Source organism: Colossoma macropomum, unplaced genomic scaffold, assembly GCF_904425465.1.
Source record: "Colossoma macropomum unplaced genomic scaffold, Colossoma_macropomum, whole genome shotgun sequence".
Lineage (NCBI taxonomy): Eukaryota > Metazoa > Chordata > Actinopteri > Characiformes > Serrasalmidae > Colossoma > Colossoma macropomum.
Genome location: NW_023494786.1, coordinates 6896564 through 6918403, shown reverse-complemented (window position 1 = coordinate 6918403; position 21840 = coordinate 6896564). Strand labels below are relative to the sequence as shown.

General features: G+C 38.2%; 1 protein-coding gene across 1 annotated transcript in view; it reads left to right on the top strand.

The window, feature by feature from the left end:
* The first annotated feature begins 1539 nt into the window (after positions 1–1539).
* The window catches only part of LOC118797406 (dynein heavy chain domain-containing protein 1), a 31350-nt gene continuing 11049 nt past the window's right edge, over positions 1540–21840 (top strand). The window contains exons 1-25 of the mRNA XM_036556753.1: positions 1540–1623; positions 1722–1907; positions 3698–3901; positions 4035–4145; positions 4276–4432; positions 6779–7030; positions 7512–7655; positions 7795–7882; positions 8078–8223; positions 9084–9327; positions 9442–9599; positions 9688–9798; positions 10796–11072; positions 11184–11311; positions 11390–11588; positions 12409–12500; positions 12605–12776; positions 13013–13138; positions 13633–13730; positions 13867–17086; positions 17271–17364; positions 17446–17613; positions 18790–19055; positions 19533–21273; positions 21554–21783. Coding sequence (XP_036412646.1) covers positions 1580–1623; positions 1722–1907; positions 3698–3901; positions 4035–4145; positions 4276–4432; positions 6779–7030; positions 7512–7655; positions 7795–7882; positions 8078–8223; positions 9084–9327; positions 9442–9599; positions 9688–9798; positions 10796–11072; positions 11184–11311; positions 11390–11588; positions 12409–12500; positions 12605–12776; positions 13013–13138; positions 13633–13730; positions 13867–17086; positions 17271–17364; positions 17446–17613; positions 18790–19055; positions 19533–21273; positions 21554–21783 — 8656 coding nt within the window. The 5' untranslated portion in view covers positions 1540–1579. The remainder of the gene's footprint in view (positions 1624–1721; positions 1908–3697; positions 3902–4034; positions 4146–4275; positions 4433–6778; positions 7031–7511; positions 7656–7794; positions 7883–8077; positions 8224–9083; positions 9328–9441; positions 9600–9687; positions 9799–10795; positions 11073–11183; positions 11312–11389; positions 11589–12408; positions 12501–12604; positions 12777–13012; positions 13139–13632; positions 13731–13866; positions 17087–17270; positions 17365–17445; positions 17614–18789; positions 19056–19532; positions 21274–21553; positions 21784–21840) is intronic.

Sequence of the window (21840 nt, the reverse complement as noted above, 5' to 3'; positions counted from 1 at the left end):
ACATTGTGTTGTTGGTTCACATCCTTAAAGTTCACAATGAAGTCGTTAAAGTAATGAGATTCAACAATCAAAAGTAATGAAAACTCATTTTTTCTCATTAGAAACGTGTGGACACATCGCAGTGAGAATTCGGGTGAAAAATGACCCAAAAAACTTTAAAATAGAACAATTACTGTACCAAACAGAGCTCCAATTGATCTACTGAAACGATAAACAATACTGAAATGATACGAGCTTTGTTTATCTTTCGCTTATGACACATATTCGACACAAATATGACATACTTCAATGTTTTGAGGCGGTTTCCTGACAGTGACCCAAACGTACCACGTGCTCAGTTTGTAATGTTACAGCGCCCTCTGGTGGCTATTTTTGGTACATCATGAAAAAAAGTTGTATAAGTCTGACTTGGAATATTAGAAGCTCTAGAGGATTTTATTTGCTTATTGGATTTGTTTCTTTGTTTTTTTTTTTCATTCAGGCTCATTAAATCTGAAAATCCAGCGCTGTTTTCTACTCTTTGCTGCGGCCTACAAAAGTTTGGCGAAAGCCTCTTTGGCTGCTCAGCTGAGGCGTCTCTAAGATAACTAAACTAGTTACTACGGGAAACACACAACAAGCACAACAGACACTACAGACCCACGACACCACGATGGTTTAGACCACAGGTAACTAGTAAACGAGGACACGACACATTTAATATTGTATTTGAGTTTTTAGTACTTTTGTTATTTTTAGCAGCTATTTTTAATAATGTTTTTTTTATTATTATTATTTAAGCCCGAAACAATGTGTATTTCTGTATCTACATTGCTCAGGGACGCTAACTGACGTTAATGTAGGGATCTCGTTTGGTTTGTTTGTTTGTTTGTTGCTAGCGAAGCTTACTTTTCAACTAGCTAACCTAGCTAAGTAAAATGCTAGATAGGTGGCTAATGTTAGATAAGGCTTGTTCCCTGGGTATAAAGTGGGTTTATGTATACATAGCATAGGTACATTTGGGCTAAGAGCCTGTGTAACAGCTTTTGGTGAACATTACTCCTTACTATACCTTATTAAAAAAAATTCCTTGTCTTCTAGGTAAAGTGACAGTTAAGTGACTGTTATATCATTTGCTTTTCAGGACTGCATCAACTAAGTGGTGTATTTTGGAAAATGGACATGAAAGATAAAAAAAAAACCTCAAACTGCAGAGTAGCTAATGTTTTTCTTCTGAATGGATTGGCAGTAGCTCTTTACAGCTATGTCTGCTTATAAAAGAGACTTCCATACAAAGGCTCGAACAGGAGCCTCTCTCAGAGCTGCCGGTCTGAAGGGAAACAGCCAGGACAGGCAGTCAGCCCGCAGTGCTGGATCTGGATCTGTTCCTGCTTTACCTCCTCTCACATGCCTCTCACCAGCATTCATGGGTGAACCTCCACCTGGTCGCACTCTTAGTAGGCCTCAGTCATCGCAGCCAGCTGACCTGTCTGTGCTTGAGCTTCCCCAGTTGGTAGCAAAGGTGGGGCCAGAAGTGGCAATTGGAGAGTCCATGTGGATGGAGGGCCCCTGTCTGGTGGCCTCGGCTCTTGCTGCTGATATGCCTCTCAAAGTCATTAAACACCCACAGGAAGTGAAGTTCTCGTAAGTAATTCAAAATACACTTTATTTTTTTATCTTTTACTTTTGGCCTGTTTTTTGTGTTATGGGCAGGTTTAACTCGTTAAGTCTGTATTCCGCAGTTCTGCAGATGAGGATGTCCCTGTAGAGACACATGGAGAGTCAGTGGGAAGCAAAACTGGGAGAGAAAGTAAGACTAAGTGCAGTCCACTTACCGGCTTTGAGGTGTTTGAGATCTTTGCGAAGAAAAGACATTTGGGGGAGCTCCAGTTTTATCATTTAAAGGCTTCTGAAGATGGTCCTTACAGGTAACCTTTCCTTTAAACCACTTTTCCCATGTTTCAGAAGCAGACATGGCATCACACCCCTTTTTATTTTCTGATACTCTTACAGATACTGAAACCTTTAGTGCTAGATTTAAGCTATGTTGGTGCAATATTGCTTTTTTTCTGTAAAAACTACTGAGTACATCAGGACATCACTTTAATAGAAACAGTTTACTTAGGATGGAAGCCTGAAAGTATCATGAACAATCTACAAACCTACAGGAAGAAAAACATAACCGACAACATTATCTATACAACACCACACTTGTTTTCCTCTTTCCAAACTCTGCTACTTTGTAAATTTAAATGTCGTTTGCATACAATTAGACTATTTACTTGTAGTATTATACTATATACTTTTACTATTATATTATAATTATACTTAAAGGGCAATTCCACCTATTTTTTGCAATTTCTGCATTATTAAATCATTAAAATGTAACAAAATTGTTCACAGTGGTGTGATGTGAAATGAGACAAATCAGAGTTGTTCACAAGGGTGGTCATACGAGCCAGATGTCTGGAGCATTTAATGCATCTGAGAGGTCCTGCACAGACATTTAATACACTAATTGCTTACAGATACATACCCCGATAGTTTTGAGAAAGGATTTTGTGCTGAAGTGTATATTTTTTTTTGATCTGTTGATAGTGGAGAGGTACGTGCAGGGTGTTGTAAGGCAAAATAGTACCCAAAGAAATCTTATTTTTTCAGATTTACTACTGCTTTACCTGTATCAACATTACATTTAAAAATTTGGTATACATGTGTCGGCTCAGTGGTCATTTGGGCTGTGATTTAAATGGCTATATTTGCACTGTAGATGTCACAACCCCTGGTTCAAATCACCACCACTGTAAAGAAATCTAACTTGGTGTGTTTCTCTACAATAAACCGGTTCACATCAGACCACTTCGAATGAATTTGTTGACGTCTCACATGACTGAACAATGCAGTTATTTTGAAAAATCAGTGGAATTCAACTTTAATAAGTTTTTCGTTCATATGTTGACATTAGGCTGCATATACTGGCTACTGTTATGATCCCCTGATCAACTTTAGCTGATTTTTTCCATCAGTTTTTTTTTTATATCGTAAGTCAGTTGATCTGTCTGATAAAAGACAGATGTAAAATGCACGACACTGCATTGTACGGGGCTGTCCCTGCTCAACAGTAGTGTTATACAAATTAAAACCATTGTTGCTTTCAAAGTGAGAGGCCTGTATCTGTAAGAGCTATAGTGGATTAAGACTAATTAAGTTGGGAAAAGTGGGTTTCTCATACATGCAGTGCTGTACAACAGTCAGAGACCATTCTTTGTTTATTCAATTTCTTGTCAAAATGGCCTTCAGGTATTATATAAAATGAATAAAATGATTCATTTTTCATTTTCAGCTTCAGGGGAAAAAAACACAAACCATTAATTTAACAGAAAATGAACGTGTAATAATATTGTATATATAAATATATAAGTATAATGTTGTTAGACATCCCAGTTTCTCTGTTTTTATTATTTTTTTCTGTCTCCTGTTTTTTCACTTATTTTCCTTTGACCCTTCCCTTTCTTATGTAAGTGGATTATTTTATATCTAATCTCCACAGAAATATCAGAAAAAAATGAATAACTTGTACTTAATGGCTGTTTGACTGGAAATGAAATGAATGGTCTCTGACTTTTGCACAGTACTGTATTCAGGTATATACTAAGTATTGCACTGGTATTTAATGTGTTTTTTTATTTTTATATTTTTTTTTACTTTTTTGCTCCAGGCCATATGACCTGCAAGTGGTGCCACGAAACAAAGCAGGCTCAAATCACTACATCTTCTCCCCCACCTCAGTGATGCATGTGCAGGATGGCTGTAGTGTTGGGCTTTTAACACTAGCCGAGTGGTATCGAGAAGCAGTGCTTTGGAAAGCCCTGCAAGATATCCCATTTTTCCGAAACTACCTACTATGCAAGCCCTTCAGGCGGTAAATGAACATAAACTTCATCTTTCAACATAATTTATTGTAATACCACTCCCATCTGTGCAGCAGACTAGGATTCAGTCCCATCAAATCATGTGAATGCTTTATTGGAACACTCAACACTTTTTTTTTCCAGATGGAAAAGAAACGTCTGCCGGATTGTGTTTCAGCGCAGGCGTAAGCTTCTTCAGTCTCAGCAGCTGACAGCAGTGCCCCAGTTCAGAGAAGCTTTATTTCATTTCACCAGGTGTGTGTTTGTCTGTTTTTTTATGATTTTAAGCTTACTTACCAGGAAAAACCCAGAAAGGTTCAGTATGTCTTGACAAATATATCAGCTAGCTCAAATAAACTTTTTTACATTTTGTTTTTATTCACAGACTGCTTGAAGAGCTTAAAAAAGTGCACTGGCTTCCACAGGATGAGAGAAGGACATACACACTTCTAGAATTCCAGACTACACTCCTGAAAAGCAATCAGGAATCTCAAGGTGTTTTGAAGAGATTCTTACATTACCGTTCTCTGATACTGGCTATGGTAAGTATCTTTTTATCCTTTTAGCATTTTGAACTACTGATGGTATTACATACACATCTGAATGGATGAAATGTGCATGCATAACATTATCTTAAAGACAGATGTCAGTATTTTTAAAAATGCCCAGTTTTTCACTGTAATACTGAGTGTATTTAGTCTGGACGTTTATACACACACGCACACACACACACACACATATGCATATATATATATATATATATGTGTATCTTCAAAAGTAAGGCATCCAAGAAAATTGTTTTTGTCTTGGTGGTCAGTGTATTTTATCAGTATGAACATTATATATCATATGAATACATACAAAATTATAAGAATAATGTAAAATGTAACAAGAATTTGTTTGTTATTGATTGATTAGCTAAGGCAGGTATTTGATGATAACTCTAAATACTGAGCTTCCTCAAGGAGAGGGCTAGAAATGATTATGCTAACACACTGACGCATAAAATCACAATATATTGTTTATTTATTTGTATTTATTCTTTTGTTAGTGTCTTTTAAACAAATAAACATATACTACCAAGATAAAATACCTTACCTATAATTTTCTCAGATAGCCTAAGACTTTTTCACAATATTGTGTACATTTACAGGCACCTGAGAAAATTATACTTTTTTTATACTTTTTTTAATTATACTTTTATTTATAATTATAAAAGCTTTTTAATTGGGCAGTAAGCATTAATTTTCCTAGAAAAACACTAACATTACAGTAAATATAAAAGTATTTATACAAAAAATGGTGTCAGTGTGTTCGTTTAACCCTTTCCAGACCTCGCCTCATAGTAGTCCACTAATATTTGTAATTATTATCCAATACTTGAGTTTGGCATCATTAAATTAAATCAGGTGTGCTTCTGGTGGAGTTTAACAAGTCCATACAGTGGGGACTTCAGGGAGAAATCTGAAACCAAATTTGTTTTCTTCTAACTCTCAACATCTCAACTTCTTTTTGAAAACAAGAAATTCTTCTTACTTTTTTAAATGCATTTATGTTTGTTTGTATTTCTCCTGTTCTAAAATACTTTTGCTGGTTGAAACTTGCTGCATTTGCATAGGTGCATAGACTTTTACATAGTACTGTGTGTATGTATACACACAACAACACATTTTGTAAGGCATCATTCCCAATCATTTTTCATGTCATAAATGATCTTCTAAAACCAATGTAAAACTTACAGTGTGGCAGTGTGAAAAAAGGACATACACTCGGGTCCAAAGATATTTGGATGCCGAAAAAGTTACCACAGCATATTGGAATAGAAATTTAATGAAGAACATGAGCTTTAGTCCAAATCAGGTGAACTGTTTTAAAAAATGACAATTATTTTCATACATAGCCATTTTTAGGGCTTAATAGAAGTTGGACAAACTAACATAATCATAAATTAAATAGTCATCTTTAATACTTGTTTGCAAATACATTGCAGTCAATAACTGCCTGAAGTCTGGAATCTATAGACATTACCAGATGCCAGGTTTCTTCCCTGATGATGTTCTGCCAGGCCTTTGATGCAGCTGTCTTCGGTTCCTGCTTGTTCTTGGGGTGTTTCACTTCCAGTTTTGCCTTCAGTAAATGAAATGTGTGCTTGACTACATTGAGGTCAGGTGATTGACTAGGCAATTGAAGAACATCTCACTTCTTTGCCTTAAAACGTCTTAGGTTGTCTTTGCAGTACACTTAGGCTCATTGTCCATTTGCACTGTCCAATGAGTTTCGAAGCATTTGGCTGAATCTCAGCAGATAATACAGCCCTATTCAGAATTCATTCTGCTGCTTTTGTCAGTGGTCACGTCGTCACTAAATACAGGTAAACCAGTTCCATTGGCAGCCATACATTCTCATGCCATTACACTACCTCCTTTTATCTGCCTACTTCTAAATGAAATAAAAAGAGAATAACACACCTGGTCATCAAACAGCTGAGCAGTAAATTGTCCAATTACTTTTGAGCCCCTAAAAAAGTAGGGCTATGAAAATGGTTTTAATTAATTCACCTGACTTGGATGTAAATACCCTCAAAGTCGCTGTTTTAAGCTCATATTCATTATCTGATTTTAACTCCAGTATACTGTGGTACACAGCTAAAATAATAAGTTTGTCGACATCAATATTTATTGATCTGACTGTATTTAGAAGGGTTTTATTATTAAATGTATGACTAGCTCCATTCTAGCCTCCTTTAGATATGTGTTGTTTTTTAAATCAGTAAATGCCGCTTTAATGAGTGATCAACAGCATTACAGTGCTAAATGCTAAATGTATTTTAAAAAGTGCAAAACGTTTTGTTTTAATGAAAGAAAATAATAAAAAAATAAACCTTTCAGGTACAGGAGACCAGTTACAAGGCACACCAGGAATTACAGCATCAAGTGGAACAGTCTCAGCTGAACCAGTGTACCCAGCCTATCCATCTTCAACATGCCTCTGCTGGCAGTCTTAGTAAAGAGTTGGACCAGACTGAACAAGTCCTGCAAAGGCTGGGAAACATTGCTGGTCTTATGGACTGCATGATTGTTCAAAGCCTTGTTACCATCTCTAACCATGAGATCACGGCCTTCCTCATTAATGTTTTGAAGGTGAAGCATGAAATGTTTACAGCTAGTGATGGTTAAGCATTTAGAGAGTGCATGATCGTTAGATTATGTGCTGGGGCCAGTGAGAAGTTACCTGGATGGAAATTGGTATCTGTAGAAAGCAGAAGAAATAGTGTTACATTAATAGGCATATTTATCATTTTTGCTGATTTATATTCAGTACAATATACACATCCTCTACAGTTAACAAACTTAAATATAGAATGTTTTTGCAAATTGTATGAAGAAATTTCTATGTATTTGCTGGAAAAAATAAAACACATTCTACAAAATGTACCATTGCTTTTGCACTTGCTATGTTTTTTTCCCTGTATGTTAAATTCAGCAAAGTAACAGCATTAAAATGAGCAGAGGTGTGTCCTCTGTAGAGGATGTGTACTTACTTTCACTTAGAAAATCAACAAAGTATGGACTGTGCATGTATTTTGTTTGCCAGTTGCTTTCTGTCTGTTAAACTTTACAGAGGGAGCAGGAGCAGCAGGGCAGTCTTTTCCAGGCAGACCTGACATTTGGGGAAGATGGTCAACTTACTATCTTTCCACCTATACAGCTGTTCCAGGAGGTACTGATTGGAGCGCTGCTGTCAGTGGGTGACTCTGCATTACAGGTGAGTAAGAACTCTGTTTGAAGATAGAACCAAGACAGAACGGTAGCAGTTTGTGACTTCCTGCTCATTTATAAGTGCAAAAGGCAGTTCTGAGATCTTCAAACTACTACTAAAGCTTTTTCGATGCTTCTTTCTACAGGTGTTTGACTCCTGCAATAATTCACCTGCCTCTAAAGATTCTCTGACAGCTTGTTTTCAAGACCTTTCTCCTAGCACTGGCCTTGCATGTAAGATGAGTGATATTGTCAGTAGAGGTCTGTTCTCTACTAACTGCAATAACATCAGATGCATCATATTTATTATGAAGGTCATGATTAATTATGTGTTAATTTCAGCATCTGAAGACAGAGGAAAAGCCCTAACAAGTGCAGACAACTTTTCATTTATAAGGGAGCCTTGTCTTCCATCAACCACAAAACTAGTTCTACCCAAAAGGACCTCTCTTAGAGTTCAAGGACAGAGAGTACGAGGGCAGTACTATCCCCTGTCCAGAAAGCAACTAGAATGGCACCTGCGCCTCCATGCTAGGACACAGGACATAGAGAAAGAGCAAGCTAGAATCACACAGGTAATGCAGTAAGAGTCATGCAAGATATATTGCTGTTTTTCCCTGAACAAATGCATATATTTAGACTTTTGTAAGCATGAGATTAATAACTGTGATGGGTGTATAGATGTTATTAGATAAAATAAGGATTGTATGTCTAGGAAAAAAACCCATTTTAAATTTTGTAGAATTGTACTATTTTTAAATATCTCTGAAATCATGCATCATTTTGTAGCTGACAGCATGTCCATTTAAGAAACTTTAGATCAAAGTGTGCTCTATGGGAAAAAATATAATACCCAGTGGTAAACAAAAATGTTCCGCAGCTGATATGTTTTGTTTTGTCATGTGTGCATTGAATGTTACTGCTTATTTGGAATTAGAACAAGTAAGCTAATATCTTTGCGCGTTGACATGACATCGCATAGAGGTACTGTATAACTGATCTCTACTTAACTCTATTTTGTAACAACACCAGCTGCTCAAACTGTAGGCTTCTACTGCTAAAGCTTTTGCTTAGCACATTTGACAATGCTTGCTGGTTTGCATGGGATATTTTGGTGAGGTTGTCTGCCTTATAGAAGTTAGTTAGCTTGTATGTCACAATATTCATATTTCTACTACTTAAAAACCTTGTAATTCAAATGATCCAGTGATATTTGGAGGAAAAACCTACACAGGACAAAACGCATCGACTTGGGAACATTTTTGTTTACCATGTTGCATGACAGCAGCGATTTTCAAGAACACCTTTCATTTTTCCCATAAACTTAAACGGGGGTTCCTTACATGGGCATATCACCGACTACAAAATGACGACATGACTTCAGAGGTGTGTAACAACTGACTTGCAGCTGTGTCTGTTTACCCCTATCATCTAGGAAGCCCACCAAGAGATCCAGCAGTTGTGTGAACAACATTCCTGGTTGGTAGACACTCATTTGTTTAGTACCCAGTGGAGCACAGCTTCACTGGAGAGCATGAGGGGGTGGCCAGCTGTTAAATACAAGGAGCACATCCAGAAGGTTCACCTCTGGAGAGATGGAGTGAGCGCTATGCGTCCTGCTTTCACCACCTCCAATAAGCTGCTCACTGTCACCTGTTCTCGCATTCAAGAGAAGCTAGGTGTGTTTGTGACTGTGTGCACCTCACATGTCTCTTTTCCATCTACAGATCCGTATTTTCCAGAGCAAATCTTCTGCTGCTTGGCTATTTAAGTGTTTGTTTTTGTTGTCATAGTGCCCTTGCTGACCACCATTGAGGAGGATTCTTTAAAGTTGATGTCTGATGAGCTGCAGTTACACTCAGCAAACCTGACATCCAAACTGAAGAAAGTCATTGAGAGACTAAGACGTGAGCCCACTGACCTCAGTGACTTCGCAAATTATGCTGGCATGGTATTAATTACTCTAATTACACCAAGCAACATTCACTGAGGATGGCAATTACTGGTTAAGTTGTTGAAGCCATTGTTTTTACATGTAGGTAAAACGCTACAAGGAGATGTCAGCTGATATGCAACAACAGCTAGACAACCTTTGCTCTCTTCAGAGGATAATTGAGCTGACTCCAGGGGAGAGTGCCTGTATGGAGCAGGTAGGGAGCACAGACAGTGAAACATGCCTACTTATTGTTGTTTAGAACATACTGTAATAGCAACTTTTGCAATATTATTATTTTAATTTTTCAAATATTTAAAAAACCTTTTTGTCATGACTTTCATACAGTACTGTGCAAAAGTCGGAGACAACCCTTCATTTATTTTATTGCCAGTCAGTAAAGCCATTATGTACAAGTTTATAATGTTTCAGCATCAGGTAAAAAAAGCGTGAAACGTATTTAACAGAAAATGACACAGAAGCCTCAATAACGAAATATTACATTTTCAGTGTTTAGTGTGTCTGTATTTCTTTCACTGTTTAGCCCTTGTTACAGCTTCCATTCTTCTTGGGAGACCTGATTTCAGTTTTTTAAAGAGATTTGCAGGGCTATTTTTTAATATCTCTAAAGTTCAGTCTTAGAAGTTGGTTGCATTTTCTGCCTTTTAAGACCCAACCAATCTCATACATATTTGGTGATGATGATGTCCGGGTTCTTGGCTGGCCAGTCCTTTCCTCTGAGAACACCAGCAGCTTCTTCCTTTGACTGGCAAATTTTCTTTTTTTTTTACACATCCTTTCAGTGTCCTTTTCCAACACTATGGATGGATAGGGATAGGGAAGGACAGACACATCTGTGGATTTTTTCAGATCTGAAGCAGCTGATTTTCTCCTATCCCTCAAAGATGAAAGCTTTTATATATGATAGCTGCTTGTGTGGTTTACTAGGTCTGTGGTTTACTAGGAGTCCCATTTTCCCTGTATCTTTTAATAATTTTTTGAACTGCAGTTTTGGAAACTCCTGTTTCTTCACTTATTTCTCTTTCACTGTTCCCTTCTTTGTTCAAGTGGATTTTCTTATATCTAATCTCCTTAGAAGTATCTCTTTAGAAGTGAACAGCTTGTTCTTACTTTTGCCTGGAAAATCAAATAAAAGAAGGCTGGTCTCTGACTTTTGCTCTACACTGTATATTTCTACGCATTTTTTGTTGTAGACACTTCATCTGTGGAAACAGTTTGTTCCTCTCCTGAAGCAAGCAACACACACAGTCAACCAGCAGCTGTCCTCCATGACTAACACTTTGGACAGCGCTGTTTCCTCACTGACCAAAGAATTAGAGGATTTGGTCTGCAGTGCCACAACTGGACCTTATCTTGACCCAAACCAGAGCACTGACCACATGATTGCTGAGCTCAGAATAATAAGTAGACAGTTTAATGTAATAGCTGCGCAACTGAATGAGCTGAGCAGGAGCAGTCAGAGCCTAAGAGGTAGGATCTGTATTCTGAACATGAAGCACAGAAGCTACGAGTTAAGTGTCTGGATTCTTTTTTTTGTTTACATGTTTAATATTTCTGTCATTTTGTCAATACTCCATTTAGGACAGCTGTTGGATCTCACATTTGTGACAACTGCTAAACAGAATATCGAGGCACGGAAAGAGCTTTGGGAGCTAAAGGGTGTGTCTACTGCACAGATTCAAGAATGGAGGCTCTTGCTGTTCAGTAAGGTACACTTAACTTGTAACTCATTGTTATGAATCTCTTAATTCTGCCAGTTTAGTGTAAATTCCTATGTCCCTTGCCAGTTTATGGTATCCAGAGCCCAGGAAAAGGTATCTGAATGGCTTCAAGAGACAGTCTCACTAGCAAAGGTCATCCCTCCTCATGATGGAGTACTTCAAGAAACCTTAAGCACACTTGAGAAGTTCAACCAGCAACTCTCCATATTAGTTAAGCTAAGCAGCCCCACACTGAAATACAAACACTGGAGAAACATCTTTAACGGTAAGAACAAGAGTATGTTACGTAGGATTAGTAGTCATAAGTCCTCTTCATTTCATAGTAAATCCATAGCAGATACTGGTTTCTTAAGGAATCTGCAACTAAGACTAGATAGAGTAAATAGTGTCATGCATATGCAATAATTCTTTTCTGAAGTTGTTCTGATCAAAGTAACCACTGAAAAATACACTTTATGTGATCACAATATAGCAGAAAATTGCACTTTCTCTCCCACTGTTGGTGTTGTTTCTATTCTAGTTTTCAGCGGTTTTGTTAATAAACAATATTGTTTTTATTTTATATTGTTTTATTATTTTATATTCCCCTTAATTGGAATCATTTACAGGGGGCCTGGAGAGGCCTAGCCCTCTCACTTGGAAGCCACACTCCCCCAGATTTCTGACTGTTCAAAAAAAAAGAGTCATTCGATGCCAATGAAAATGTTACAAAAAGGCTTATTATTTTGTAGCAACAGGGACATTAATGTAATATTCTTAGGTTATAGAAGTGTGTTAGGAACACGCCTTTGTGCTGAGTGATGTTTGTTTTTTCCAATTCTCATAACGCAGTACAATACACTGCTTGATCGTTTCTACGGATTGTGGGAATTCAGCTGATTTGTACTAGTTCCTAGCATAGGCTAGAATGGCTACAATGAAATTCTACCTTTAATGATGTTGGTTTTTATTTAAGTTAAATCTTTTTCACTTGCTTTTCTTTCATTTTCAAGTTCCATCTGACTACAGTTGTGTGCAAAATTGAATGTACCACATAAAAGGTGTACCATAAACTTGATGATATTAATATGATATCCTCTGTCTAGGTATAGGTCTCCTCTATGACCCAGAACAGAATTTAACTGTGGCCGATCTTATGTCCAAAGAACTACTGGAGCATCAAAATAAAATCAACAAGGTTTGTCAAGACAGCTGCAAACTTTGTACTGTGTCATGAAGTAAATGGGTTTAAATCTTTGTTACATTGATCAAGGCTTTACAGTGTGGATTGTCCTTGTCTAGATCTGCAGAGAGGCCAAAGCTTCAGCAGATATGGAGCATGTATTCCGGAGGCTTCAGCAGGGCTGGGAAGGGACAGAATTCAGGCTTGCTAAGTTCATTGTCACTGTGTGGCAGACAACCCATAGTGCTATACAGCAGCAATCCTGTGACAGTGGAACCTTCACCATTATGGGTACGTAAAGAAAACAGTATCTTTTTAGTAGCTTATTTTCTTAAAAAATTGAAATGTATTGTAAGTCTGACTGCAAGACATTTTACATTTATGAATTTCACAGAAAATCTGTTCATCACTGCCCACCCCACTTCTGTTCTGAACCAGTCCCTATACAAACATACAAACAGATCAGCAATGCATATTTAAAGTACAGAGACCTCAACATGGTATTCAGCTCTCTTTTTTCTGATCAGATCTAAAAATACTGCTGGCTCAGACTGAAGACAGTATTATGACTTTATCCAGTATGCTGCTTTCTCCACATGCTGCTGAATTTAGGAGGGAGGTTGAACATTGGATGCAGCTTTTGCAGGAACTTGGTATGTATACAGATATATGTACACACTACCATTCAAAGGTTTGAGATCACTGGTCATATTAATAATTCTTATTTTATTTAGTAATAAGGTATATGGTATAGATTAGATACAGATTTTAGATGCTTTATTCAATAAAGTTTTTTGGTGATGTGTATACTAATTATCTGTTTATAGTTATTTCTTGTCAAGTTTCAAGATATCTACCTTGAAATGTAATCACTGCTTTTAAAATATGGGGCATTCTAGATATTAATTGCTCTGTTCATAATTCTGGACACTTACTTTTTCCCAATTTCTACTAAATATTTGAAACACATTAAGTTAAACAGTACTAATATCTTATTAAAGTCATTTTATTTATGTATCTGCAACAAAGTTGGTTTTATATAGTTGAAAAACAGAAATGCCAAACTTTTGAACAGTAGTGTACAGCAGTGTTCAAAGTTCCACTGCCTTTAACTCAAAACGTTTTTATCCCTTATTGTTCACAATAGAGGAACTGCTAGATTTTTGTGAAAGATACCAGCAGAAGTGGGTTTTCCTCAGCAAACTGTTCTATGAGACATCAGTGAGCACACACAAAGCTGAGTTGGTAAGTTGTTTTCTCCTGTCTAAGTATATTAGTATATTTTATGGACGTGTCTGTGTTTACTGCAGTATCAAGAATCAATATCAGCATCAGCATTGTGCTTTTTTGTAGGGACTAATCTAGAATTCTTGTGTTGCAGCTACAGAAGTTTTCCCCAGTGGATAAGACATTTCGTGAAATGATTCAGTTTACATTAAGTGACCCAAATGTATTGAATTTTGTCCAATTGAGGAAGACTACAGAGACAAGAAGTCAGTTCCAGGGACAAAATCTGCGCATTCTCTTCATTGAAGGACTTACAGTAATGGAAGAAATTTCCAATCAGTTGATGCATCTCTTAGATTCACAGCGTGGTGAGTTTCCCAGACTATGCTTTCTCAGTGATGGAGAGGTGATAGAACTTCTCCAACACCACCTGCCACCCTCCTCCCTTCTCTCACTGGTGCGCAGATGCTTCAGAGGAGTAAGATGGCTTGAGGTTATCAACTGTGGTGAACATGACATGACAGACGTATCCAATGAATTAGATCTATCCAGCACCCAGATGTGGGTAAGTGGTGTGTATGGAGCTCTAAAGGAATACATGCCCTTCTTCTGTCCTCTAGAGCCAAACCTAAATCCTGTGATATGGTTTGGGCTTTTGGAGAAGAAGTTATATCAAACAGTGAAAAGGCTGATGTTCAAATGCACTGTTGCTCGACTTTGTCCTCTGCCAAAACAGAATGATCATGAACTGGATAAGGATGATGGTGATATTCCTGCACCTGAACTTTCTTGCATCTCCAGTACATTAAGAAAGGGTGTGGAAGAACCTTCAGATGTTCCTGAGCCGCCAGTTGTTTTGCAACTAATAACTGAATATCCTCTGCAGTGCCTTTTGGTGGCAGAGGAAGTTTTCTGGTGTCGTGAAATCGAAATGGCTTTTACTGACTCAGCTCAAACCAAGTGGGTACCAATTAAGTCTCAGAATGCAACAAAACTTAAGAGCCTGTGTCAAGCCATACGAAATATCACTGCAAATTCAAATGGTAGTTCCTTGACATCCCAGTACACTGTCACAGCGCTTCGTGCTTTGGTTTTACTTACAATGAAGCATGCCCAACAAGTCGATGGGCTTCTTGCAACACAAGGTAGCCTAGAATCATCTTTTGAATGGCAGAGGCTAATGAAATATCAGTGTAGTGCCATTGATCAATGGACACAAAGCCACGAGTCTCAGGAAGACTCAGACTTCACAGAACACTCTGTTAATGTGAATGTCTTGGGAACGCAGTTGGCCTACGGCTATGAATATGTAGGGCCTGAAAACTGGGTGATGGTCAACACCCCCTCAACAGACCGAGCATTTTTGGGCATTCTCCTTGCCCTCACCAGTTTCAGGTGTGCCTTTGTTAGTGGACCCCTCATGTCTGGTAAGAAACAAACCGTATTCCAGTTAGGATGGGCACTGGGACAGCAAGTAATCACTTTGAGTTGTTGTGCAAGTACAAGTTCTTTGATTGTTTGCCAAATGCTGCTTGGTGCTCTTCAAACTGGTGCATGGCTAGTTCTTGATACTGTGGATTCAATGGAACAGGGAACGTTGTCTATTCTAGGGCAACATTTGACAGACATTCATCAGTGTCTATCAGCACTTCAAAGAAATACCCAGCAAAAAGTGCAAGAGCTAGAAGATGATAATGATAAATGCTCACCAAAGACCAGAGATGAGGATTTCACTACAATGGCTGAAATGGAATGTAAGGTACAGTTTGGAGGAAAAAACATTTCAGCCAACCTAAACTTTGGCTGTGTCATAATTTCATCACATGGGTACTCAGCTGAAATACCAGAAAACTTGCGAGTTGCTTCAAGACCTGTTTCACTGATGCAACCTGACTACAGCATCATTGCAGAGATTTTGCTAGTTTCATTGGGCTTCTCTGAAGCAACCAGCATGAGTCGGCGTCTGATTACTCTTTTTAACCTAGCTAAGGATTCATTTTGCCTTCCAAATTTTGTCATACGAAATCAGTCTTCCTGGCTTGTTCTGCTCAGAAAAGTCATACATGCCTCTGGAATACACCTTTACAACAATTTTGAGAAAACTGATGAAGACAGATTTCTTGTGCGCGATGGGCCGAGACCTGTTGATCTACCTCTCAAAGGATCTGACAAAATACAAGAATTTAAAGACTACTATTCATCTCTCTGTAAGCGCACCAGCAAATTTTCCATTATTAATGCTGTTAGAGAAGAGCAAGCAATAATCAAAGCAGTAATGTTTGTACTGTTGCCTGCTATCATTGAGCCCAAGAAGGCCTCACAATTCCATACCAATTTTGAAGAAATGTTTCCAATGGCAAGATTCACTGAAGAACAGTTCATTGAAGAGAGTAAGCAAAACCTCCTCCGAAATGCTATCACAGATGAGTTGGACCGAACGGGATTTCATGCCGACACGCAACAGCTTCACAATGCTGTGACCCTGTTTCAGACACTAGAGTTCTCTAAGGCAGTTGTGCTTGTTGGGCCAGCAGGTAGTGGGAAGACAACTTTATATCGAGCTCTTGCAGGAGCACTTCGACAACTTGCAGCAAAGTCTGTGGAGGCTGAATTTGAGGAAGACATTGAAAACACCAAGCTTTTGTCAACTTCATGTTGGTGCTCTGTTAACACTGTGATCTTATTTCCTAATGCTTTTTCCCATGAGGAACTTTTTGGTGGATCTGATGAACAGCCAGGCACTTGGAGGGATGGAGCCTTCACGAAAGTGATAAGAGATGCATATGGCCAAGATCATTTAGGTAATGATTTTTCTGAAATCAATCAGAAAAAGGTTGAGACTCGAAAAGTTAAATGGCTGGTACTAGATGGGGAACCCTTAAGCCAGCCTGGATGGTTTGACTCTTTGAGCACCCTTGTTCACCCCAGAGACCCTTTTCTTTGCCTTTCATCAGGCGAGAAAGTTCAGCTATCACAGGAGGACCTTAAAATAATTGTTGAGAGCACCACTCTTAGTGATGCAACTCCCTCAACACTGGCACAGTGCAGCCTGGTGTATGTTTCTGGAAAGGATCTGTGGAAGGCTGTATGGAAAGCTGAGATGGATGCTCTGTACAGGGATTGTACTCTGGACCAAAGCACTCTGAAGATGTGGAGCTATCTAGCTGAAGATCTTTTCTCTAGAACTCTCATTTTCCTAAGACACAATGCATTAGCCACTGTAATGTCCAGTGATGGAGTTGAAGCCAGTAAATCCAGTCCAGGGGTCACTGATGGTTTGCAAGAAGTAACCTCATTCATTAAAATCCTCCATGCCTTTTTGGGAGAGTCTGGATGTGGCCTGAAAACAACATCTAAGCAGACTGAAAAAAAAGGTAACATTCTAGATGCATCTCATTTATTTAAATGTCTGGTCCTGTTCAGTACGTTTCCTGCTTTTTCATGGAAAAAACTGCTTGCATTCAACTTTAATGATCCACTATTTCATTGTAAGCCCTTACATGGTTACTAATATCACTTGTAGAAGTTTAATTGTTATCTTTTCCTCTGCCCTGCAAGACACTGGTCCCAAGCCATTTTCCACAGAACTACAGGCAAGAAACCTCTTTGCAGTAGCCTATATTTGGGGCTTTGGAGGACAGCTGCATCCCAGGTATGTTCTCAAAATGTTACTTTCAGAAGAAGTGCGGTGGCATTTAAACAAAGAATTTTTTTATTATGCCCTTGATTTTAGATACTGGCCACACTTTGATATTCTTGCACGAGAAGCCTTGTTTGAGAGCCGTTACAAAATTGAAGTGCCAGCTGAGGGCACAGTATTTGAACATTTCTTCAGCCTCAGAGATGGAATTCTGGAACACACTACCAATGAGATCAGCTTAACCAGGAAAAAGAGACCACAGCATTTTTACACAACTGTGCCACAGGTTTGCTCATTCATAGATTGTTTGATACATATATCTTTATAATTCAGTATTCAGTTTTCCATAAGGGCTATTTCATGGAAGATTGATGGAGCTTGACACCACCTACAGTGCTCTCCAGATTCGATAATATATACCCATAATAAATTATAATTAGCACCAGTAAAATGTATTCGCTGTTCATCAGCTTGATCTTACAGAGAAAATTTTAGTGAGGAAAAATGATAGAAAGAAAAAATATTTAAATACAAAAATAAACATTTTTATGTGTCACTATTATTGGCACCCCTGAAGATTTGTCAGAGTCTTTGGTTCTCAGTCACAAGTTGGGGTGTAAGTCATGGTACTGGTTTTACCACAACAAACTCTTTATTCTGTGGTCAATTAACAATTTTTGAGTTGAGGTATGCTTTGGATTGTCCTGCTAGAAGGATGTTCTGGTGTTTGATTCTCTACTATGCCAATAATCCTAACAAGATCATTTGGAAGGAAGTGCCCCACAATTCAAAACATCTACCAACATAACTCAAAGTGGGGACTACACACACACACACATATATATATAAACACAAGATCCAGCAGTAATTGGTACACATGTTGTCTAATTTTACTTTTTCCTTATAATTTCCTATAATTTTTTTGGCTCATCTTTACCAGGGATCCAAACAATTCTGGAGGGCACTGCATCATATGTCTTAAACACTAGAAGATGAAGTCCTTAAATGCAGCCTAAAATATAAAAAGAGCCTTTTGGGCATTTCAGTGATTGTGTTGGAAGCAAAGAAAAAAACCCTCATGAATCCTTTTAACTTTAACAAAAAGAAAAATATCAACAGCTGAAATCTGAAATATGCTAAAAATTGTTTGAGATTACAAATACATACCTATGAGCACATTCTCTTAATATATGTGGTGCTTATTTGTTTTATATCACCATTTGGATCAAACTAATGTCACAACTTCTGAGCCACCGCAAAATATATTGTATGTATAAAGTATATTTATGTGATAGTTAAAAGGAAACCTCTGAGTACAAAGTGGATGACCTTACCAAATGTGAAACACCATTTTATTTCATGTGAAACCACCAACTTCATTTTCATTTGTTTTGTTAACTGTATGTTTTAACCTCTCAACACAGTATGAAAAACAAGCATACCTCTTGAACTCATGTTGGAAGCCCATCAACCAGCACTATTAGTTGGAGAAGCAGGTTCAGGCAAAACAACATTGTGCAAGTCTTTATCACAAGAAAGACAACATATGCACTTAACAGCTTCTCCACTGCTACATTCTGCGTATTTTTGTGATATACTTGAAAGTATGGGAAGTTACAAGACTCGACTGGCTTCTTTGGGTACTGTCAGGCAGCATCCTGGTTTACTTCTGTTTGTCGATGACTTACATGAAGCACCTTTTGGTAAGTAAATAAACATCCTCAGTTAGAATAGCTTCATTATTTTCCTTAAAAAATAGGAGATGCACCGACATAGAAATTATGGGCTGATATTTTTCAAATGCATACCTGCCAATGCCAATACCAATACTGACACATAAAACATTTATAAAATATAGATATTAGGACTACATATGCCTGTGTTAGCATTATGGAGAAATGTAAAATTTATTCCTAGAGGGTTACAATTGCAATAAAATGAATAAAATGCAGACATTTTAACATAGAAGCTTAGTGTAACCTAAACATTCTGCTCTTGCAATAAATATGTCGCCAAATATTAGTTTGAAACAATAGTCAAATTTAAACATCTGTCCTGTGTCACTGTTTTTTACGCAAATATCTGCCCATGCCAATTATGATTCCAATATTGTTGTGCATCCCTATTAAAAACGGTCTTTTAGTTTTAGTTGTTACCTGTTCTCTTTTCCATCTCACCAGATAATAATGGAAAGACATCAGTCCTTTTGGAGAACTTACGTCAGTGCATCTCTAGGGATGGAGTGCTGACTTCAGATGGCTATCATTTTAAGTTGTTCAGCTCTGGAGCAATAAATTATCTCGGTACTTGCAGCACTTTTGGAACAAACAAAAACAGCTGCAAGCAGATTTCCCCACGGCTCTCTAGACTGTTCACTATCTTTGTGCTTCCGGATGTGACTGTAGATGTTCTATTTTCTATCCATTCCACACAATTACAGCAATGGCTGAAAAATTTCCCATTCATGCCAAGGATTGCAGACATGGCACAGTGTATTGTTGCTGCCACATTTGATATATATCATGCTGTGCGTAAACATTTACACTCTTCAGCACATGCTCCCCACATTGTGTTTTCTCTACATGATCTTCTAAAAGTGTTCCAAGGGATGCGCCTATGGGATCCAAGAACTCCACTTTCTCCTCTCCTGCTTCAGTTTGCTCCAGCTTCCCTTGGTCAAACAGCAAATGTACTCAGCATTGCCCGTCTGTGGATGCATGAGTGTTTGCGTACCTTTGGAGATCGCCTGTCCTCAGATGAGGAGATTCAGAAACTGGTGTCAATTCTAATTCAGGTGTCTGAGAAGAATTTTGGTGGTAGGCTGGCGGCTGAATCTCAGACTAGTGGAGCAGACAGATCTGGTCCTGCATGCGATTATCTAAACCAGGATCAACATTCAACTCCTATTTGGCAAGATAAGGATCAGCTTATCACATCAAGAAAAGAGTTCGAGAATTCTTCACTGGCTGAATTGACCGGTCGTTCAAAGCAGTCTGAGGAATCAGAGAGCTCTGAGGAGAAGAGCAGCTCAGGCTCCAGCTTTTCAGTGAGTCAAAGTGATGATTATAGTGTCACTTCTTCAAGCAGACGGAGCAAAAATGAGAAAAACAACCCTAAAATAGACTTCCAGTCTGAATCAGCACCAAGCACTAGTTGCTCACCTGAGATTCTTTGTCAGAGTCCTGAAGACTCTTCTGAAAGTTCTAGCAAAACAATGAGCCAAAGCATGGCTCTTCAGTATGAACTGAACCAGTCTAACATATCAACATGTGAAAAACCTCAAGCCAGTTCCAAATTGCTTCTTCGGTTGCTGCTTGAAATGGGTTCTTCTGCTTGTAATATAGTCTACAGCCCAGAATTTTGTGAACCACACAAATGTATAGCACAGCAACAGGCTAAGCAGTACTCAGTGTACCAGGAGAGAGACCTGGACAGTCTGGTACAGCAGCTGGCTCACATTATAAAAAGAAAAGAGGAAGAAGATAATTGTATATCGGCCAACTTTGCTGTGTATCGCAAGAGAGTACGTCAGCTTGTGCATATCCTACGTGCCTTACTTATTCCTGGTGGACATGGAGTTCTTTTTGGAGCAACAAAGAAAACAGGCCGGAAGACCACCGTACGCCTAGCAGCTTATTTGACAGGGTATCAACTAATTGAGGTTCATTGTGGAAATGAGGGCAAACTAAAGGAGATACTGAGAGAGGCTATGAACCAGATTGATGTGCATGGTGGACATGTGATGTTCTTGATCCATGAGACGATCAGCCAGACCACTAGGGATAAGCTACTGGTGGCCATGGCTAATGGAACAGTCCCAGGGCTTTATTCAGATGAAGAACTGAAGGATATGTTTCCAAATATTGGTGCCATAATGAAGAACTCTCACAATCCTATAAGGACTGCCCAGGTCTTTGAAAAGTAAGACATATATAATTTCTTTTTTTTTTTTTGTCTCAAAAAATGGTGTTTTAGAATCAAGCTCAAATCAAAGATGTGTGAAATGCTCAGCTAGCTCAGGGACTGTTCTTGATGCACTCTTTCACTTAGAAACACGTCACAGTAATTCATGCTGAGTTTAAAAAAAACTTTTGTAGCAATGTCTCATTCTGTTCATTCCTGTCTTGTCATTCTATATGCAATCTATATAGTGTACACTGCAATGAATAGATATCTGATAAATTATATTTCTCTTATTCAGGTATTTCAGAAACAAACTAAGAAACCTGCACATTTTCTTGTTACTGCCTCTCAACCAAGGCAGTTCTGAGAGACAACCCGGACAGTCATCTGTTATTGCGCCACATATTACCAAGGTTTTAAGCCTCTGCTTCTGTGTAGAGGTGTACCAGCCATGGGGTTCTGAGACTTTGGTTGAAATTGCTTCAGATCATCTAAGCCATCTTCAGATTTCAGAGACACATGTTCAAGGTAGGCTTGGGTATGTTTTACAATACCAAAAAGTAATTGATCCGTTATCTATATACA